Source organism: Cervus elaphus, chromosome 7, assembly GCF_910594005.1.
Source record: "Cervus elaphus chromosome 7, mCerEla1.1, whole genome shotgun sequence".
NCBI lineage: Eukaryota > Metazoa > Chordata > Mammalia > Artiodactyla > Cervidae > Cervus > Cervus elaphus.
In genome coordinates, this window is record NC_057821.1 from 23131785 (window position 1) to 23138367 (window position 6583).

Consider the following 6583-nt stretch of genomic DNA (forward strand, 5'->3'; position numbering starts at 1 on the left):
TACAACATGTAATAGCCAAAGGGTTATTGTATATAAAAAATGAGTGCAAAATTATTTTAAAACTACAAATCATTCTAAAGAAAATTAAGAGCTGTTTATGAAAAAAAGCACATAATAGGAGAAGAAATGAAAATAGCCAGTAAACTGACCTAAAATATTTAACTCACTTGGAATTAGAAAAATATAAATGATTGCATTTGTAGCATGTTTCATAATCATCTGTTCATTTTATATTCTTTAAAGAGCAATCAAGACCTGTGGGCTTTTTATGGAAAAACAGGCATGACATCCTGTGTATAAACATTAAAAATGTACTTTGATCCAGGAATTTCAAAAATTTATGTTCCTCCTATTGACAGTGAGCCAGTACTTCATGATGTCACCTATATGCAGAATCTCAAAAGCAAAACAATTAAATAAAACAAAATGAAAACAGATTTACAGATACAGAGAACAAATGGGTGGTTACCAGAAAGGATAAACAGGTACAAACTTTGAGTTAGTTATGCAATAAATAAGTCACAGGCATGTAATGCATAGCATAGGGAATATAGTCAATACTATTGTAATAACTTTGTATGGAGACATAAAGTTACTAGACATCATGGTGATAATTTCATAACATATGCAAATGTCAAGTCTTTATGTAGCCCACCTGAAACTAACATAATATTGTACATCCACTATATTTCAATAAAAATGGGCATCTAAAAAATATTTTTGAAATGGCAAAAAGAACAGATGGAAAATTGAAATGTCTAGGATAAATGTGCTTATTAATTTCCAACATTTATTAATATCTACTATGGTTACAAGCCTGTTATAAGTTTGAGGAGAGACAAAGTAATATATATAAACCCTTTCTAAGACTTCATAATTTACTTGAAATCCAGCTGAGGTTCCAAGAGAGTGGTATCTCTAGGAGTCAGAATACAGTGAAGTACATTAAGCAAGTGCAATACACAGTGCTGCCAATACCTTGGTTGGAGCTCTAGAATTGGGGGTAATGTACATGGATCATTGTTCCTAATTAAAACACCGAATCGGGCTATTGAGAAATGGGAATCCTGGATACAGGTCTGCCTCTGATTGCATGAGCTAAACCTCATTTTCCCTTTCCTCAATTTTCCCAGTCGTGGCCAAGTTTCATTTCCACTCCCAGTAGTGTTTTTCTTAATATAGAGGTGTTTCTTGGAAATGATCCCTGTCTGCTCAATTTCAGTATTTCGTAGGAGTAGATTTTCTCAACCCCTTCATATATGGCTAATCACTTCACTTACCGTCTGTTAAAGTGAAAAATCCCTCCTAGTTATAGCTGATATTAACAAATATGTATGCCCTTCCTCCAACAGCATTCATTGTATGGGACTCCACTTTTTTGCACATCCATAGAAAGACTGCATTTCTTCCATCTGATTTCTCCCATTCAGATACAGATTTCACAATAGACTTTAAGCTACTGGTGTTTTATTCCCCCTCCACCCATTTTTATAATTAAGTATGTGGGGATATCTTGTCACCTAGTTTGTTATAATTTTTTCATGCATTTTGGTTTTACTATTATTTGTTCTATTTCAAAAAACTGTGTTGCAGTTACCATCTTCCAGAATCCCTCTCCTCAAAGTTTTAAAGTAAATCTTGAGTTATTTTGTCTTATTTCTTATTGCATTCAATGTTGTCAACTTGTTCCTTATCCTTGAATTTCTTTATATATGTCTCTCTTCTGTTCTCAAATCCTTGAATTGGATACTAATATCTGGTTCTTGAGCCTATAGAAGTACAGATTCTGGCTAATCTTCTTGCCTCCAATGGATACATTCTACTTGAATTCAACCTTTTTCTCTGAGGTACACAACACTTAAACCCCTGGTGGCTATATGAAGTCCATCTTGGTACAAATTCTTTAAGGTAGACATTCCCTAGGTTCACCAGATTTTCAATTAAAAAAAAAAAAAGGCAATAATCTTGGGCCTGTAGTTAAATTAGTTCTAAAGAATATGATGATTAAAAATATGTTTGGGGATGTTATAGAATATTAATAAAGGGTAGATTTATCCCTTGATTTTAGCTGAAAAACAAATTCTAGTCTTCATGTTTCTCACCCAGCTTTTAACATTAAAAGACTATTTGTGTTTAGTACTTATGCTGTGCTGTGCTTGGTCACTCAGTTGTGCCTGATTCTTTGCAATCCCATGGACTATAGCTTGCCAGACCCCACTGTCCATGAGGGCTAGGTGTTCTCACCCTCCACACAGCCAAAAATCTAAATATAATTATAATCTTTCCTTTGTGTCCACTGTTCTGTATCTTGGTTCCTTGTTATTGGTGCCTCTGCCTCCCCAAATCCAACCAAGCAGGATGGTATAGCACTGTAGTATTTACTATTGAAAAAAGTTGACATGTAAGTGGACCTTGTAGTTTAAATTTGAGTTGTTCAAGGGTCAAGTGTATAAGCATTAGATAATATAGAATAAAATGCCTTTTTGAAAGAGAAGAACCTTGGTAGAAGAGTGAAAAGGCCAACAAATATCTCCATGCTCTATTATAGCTCATGAATTCATCTCCTACTTAGGTTTCCTGTCTGTTAGTGTCAATAATGTGATGAGGATATTTAGATAATTGACAAACTTATCAGTATTAATTTTCAGGAACCAAGTTTCTATTGAGATCATGGTTACATTGGAAAATGCTCAGTGGTATAAGTTTAGGTGAATCGCCAGACACAAAATATGTGGTCCAACATTGATGCAAATATAGTACCCACGATAGAAATTAGCAAAAGATATGCCTCTATCAGGGCTTTCCTCTTGGCTCAGATGGTAAAGAATCCACCTGCAATGCAGGAGACCTGGTTTCAATCTCTGAATTGGGAAGATCCCCTGGAGAAAGGATAGGCTACCCACTCCAGTATTCTTAGGCTTCCCTGGTGGCTCAGATGGTAAAGAATCTGCCTGCAATGTGGGAGACCTGGGTTCAATCCCTGGGTTTGGAAGATCCCCTGGAGGAGGGCATGGCAACCCACTCAAGTATTCTTGCCTAGAGAATGCCCATGGACAGAGGGCCTGGCAAGCTAAAGTCCATAGAGTTGCAAAGAGTCAGACATGACTGAGTGACTAGGCATAGCAAGCATGCCTTTATCAAACCTTTAGAGAAAATAAGATGGATCCTACCTCATTCCACTGAACACATAATTAACTTCTACAAAGGAAGATAACAATATTGGTTTATGTATTTATTACAGAGCTTCTAATTGCATTCTGACACCTCTCTGCACTGGGGGCACACATGATTCCTTTGGTCAGAGGTAAATCTTCCTTTTCAAGATCAATTATCCTCGAATGACCTCTCAGTGCAGCAAACCTTACTTGGTGACAAACACAGTTCAATTTGCTTTTCATATTTAGGACAGCGTCTCTTACATTGACCGTACAATTTTGAGCATCGTTCAGGATCCACCAAGGCTAGAGTAAAAGAAGAGTAATTGAAATTACTGATTTTTTAATTTAAGGATGTACTATTTGTGATTATAAAAAGTCCTATGTGTAGACTGTAACAAATTTGCAAAATGCCAAAAAATAAGAAGACACTAAAATATTATATATCCCCATTATACATGTAAAATTGAAACATTCTGAATTAATACATGATTAGATTGTATGACATATATTGCTCTTCTCAACAAGATTCAAAAGTTTTAGAGCTACACAATATTCCCTTGAAATTATATATAAGATAATTTATCAATTTTTCAGCTACATAACATTTAGAACTTTATGAGGTTATTTTTTAAATTTATTTTTAATTGGAAGATAGTTATCTTACAATATTGTGCTGACTTCTGCCATACAACAGTGTCAAGTTATTATAAACAAATTCATATTACATATCTTGATATTTACATAATATATGTTTAGGATAATGGCGAAAGAGTTTGATTCTAAAGTTTTTAGTTTATATATTGCCACCAACAGTGTATGCAAATTTTACACCCTCCAAAAATGTCATCCACTACAACTTTAATTTATATGCCTTTGGTTATTTGTTTTGTACAATTTTTCTTTCTTTTTCTTTATTTTACTGCTTATATACTTTGCTTATTATATTATTGGTATAATTTTTATTGTTAATGAAAGAGCTGGCTACACTTGAATACATCCTTGTACTCCTTATCCTCTGCTGCTTCATCTAGTCTTTTTTCTTTCTACTTCTATTTCTCTTCTTTCATTTCTTGAAATATTGCAATGCAGTCTTCAACGTGATGAATACTTTGCTTACATTATTTCTTTTAATCTTTTTAAAACCTTATGAAATTAAATTACCGTCCATTTTATAGTTAACAGAACTAAAGCTTTTACCACAGCTACAAAGGAGCTCCAGGTCCTTGAAAAACCTGGCCCATTTAATGGCAAGCTCACTATATAAACTACTATAGTATGCTATGTTCATTATCCCTATAGATTATTTGATGCTTGCACTTCCCCTAAAATACTGGCTATTCCTTCCTGTTTTAATCAACATCAGTATTGATTTCATCATTTCACAACTAGTCTCTCCAGCATGGTATCACTCTGGAGCAAACACTCATCTGACATCTTCACAAAGTACTCACTTAGACACTTTTTATTGCTTCTGTTTTTACTTTAAGGTTTTATCAATAGTCAAACCACACCATTGTGCAGGTGATATGTACTACTTGATGAACTCTTTCAAAGCCACTCACTTTGATATCTTGAATTGCCTTTCCTGGTTTTTTTATTTGTTTTTATTTATTTATTGATCTATGAAAGGCCAAACATGGAGCATTCTGTCCATTTCAGCTGGCATGTCATAACAAGAACAAACTTTTATATCAGATATTTTACCTTTTCTACAATTGCTATTGATTCTGCTGTATTTCCTTCACTTTTTGTTAAGGACACTGAAAAATCACTTAAATTCTCTAAGTGGCAATGTGCACAAATGGCAATGTACAAATTGAATAGAAAATCTAAAATCTAGATTTTCTAAGTTTGAATTCAGTTCTATTTCTAAATACATGCTGCACCTTTTTGAAATTCCAGCTCTCTAGTGCCAAATTAACACACTTTGGGGCATATATTTGTATCTTCCTTGTTAGAGTCTGGATTACCTCAGTGGCAACACATATTAAGAAGAGCATGTAATCATCACTGGAGCTAAATATTTTAATGATTTACTTTTAACTGATTCATAAAACCACTGTTGTATTCCTTTACTAATGCATTAACTATTTCAACTAAGATTTTTGAGGTTCTATTTCTTTATCTGCCTTTTTATTCTCACTGCACCTCATTGCCCAGCATATTTTGCGACTATATCCTGGATCATTTTAGAGAGTTTGTTATTGGTATCCCAAGAGATATGTACCTATTCTTAGTCTATTCATCTTCCCTGGGGTTCAATTTATTATGAAGTCTTCACTGATAGAAGATTAAATAAATTTAATAAATTATTATATTCTTAAAAACTTGAATATCAAAACAAATCAACAGTCCAAGAAGAAAAAGAATCTCACCTTAGTCAGCTTATTTTATTTGCATTTTGATTTTCAAATTGAAATAAATTATATTGGTATAGCACTATTCTAAAATAGGAAACTGAGTTTCAATATCATCAAGAGACTTTTTTTCAAGAGATTTTTTAATTGAAAAGATTCTATTAGGAACCTACACTTTCTAATTTATGATTGAATATTTCTATTTTAAGCCTGGAGCAATAACAACAAACATATGATACATACAAACACACCAGAAGCATCTATTACCTGGTAGAACGAAGGTCGCATAACACAGAAAATGAAAAAGATAATAAAAGATCTTCATTCTGTAGAAAGAAGCTATTGAAAGATTTATTAACAACTAGAACACTTTCTAGAAAGCCAAGAGACGTTTACTATTTATAGTTTTCTAGTGGAAGAAAGGCTCTCTTTTTCCGGAAATTGTTTTAATTTTGTGTTCTTATCTCTGCTCCACTGACTAGAGTTGTGGGCAGAACTGAAAACATTTGATATTAATCAGTCTTTAGGGAAGAATCTGTATGTAGAAGATAGTTGTAACATGACATTCTTATAACCAATGGTGATCAATTAAACACCAACACAAAGGATCACGCATGGAGTGGGCTTGAGATAAATATTTACCACTTTAAATGTAAAACAAATGAGCACTACTGTCAGTTAAACTTCTGATTATTTTTCAAAATATATTCCAATTATTAACCTGGTACGCAAATTCATCAATATGTTCATATATCCAAAATCCTACCTTATATCCAGCCATCTCATTAACTTCCCCAAATTACTCATTTACCAAAGCCTGGGTATTACATCTCACTTTTGTCACTGATTTTTATTACCTTTTTTTTTCAAGTGTGACTTGAATATTTACGAAGCTCTGTTTCTTTCTAGAAAGGCCCAATTAGTTTCCACTTATTTTAAAGTTTTTGGCACAGTAAAATAATGAATATTGAAAAATAACTTGCAATGAATATAATTTCCTACCCCAATTTCCTTATTTTTGTGTGTTCTTGTTACTATAAACACAAGAATTTCTCCTTGTTTTGCAAC

The 6583-nt window shown here is 33.2% G+C and overlaps 1 protein-coding gene across 1 annotated transcript; it reads right to left on the reverse strand.

The window, feature by feature from the left end:
* Positions 1 to 3324: 3324 nt before the first annotated feature.
* DEFB114 (defensin beta 114) lies at positions 3325 to 5840 on the reverse strand. The gene is made up of 2 exons (XM_043908693.1): positions 5774 to 5840; positions 3325 to 3461 (listed from the first exon to the last, which is right to left on the reverse strand). The coding sequence occupies exons 1-2, from the start codon at positions 5838 to 5840 to the stop codon at positions 3325 to 3327; spliced, it is 204 nt and encodes a 67-aa protein (XP_043764628.1).
* Between the last annotated feature and the right edge of the window lie 743 nt (positions 5841 to 6583).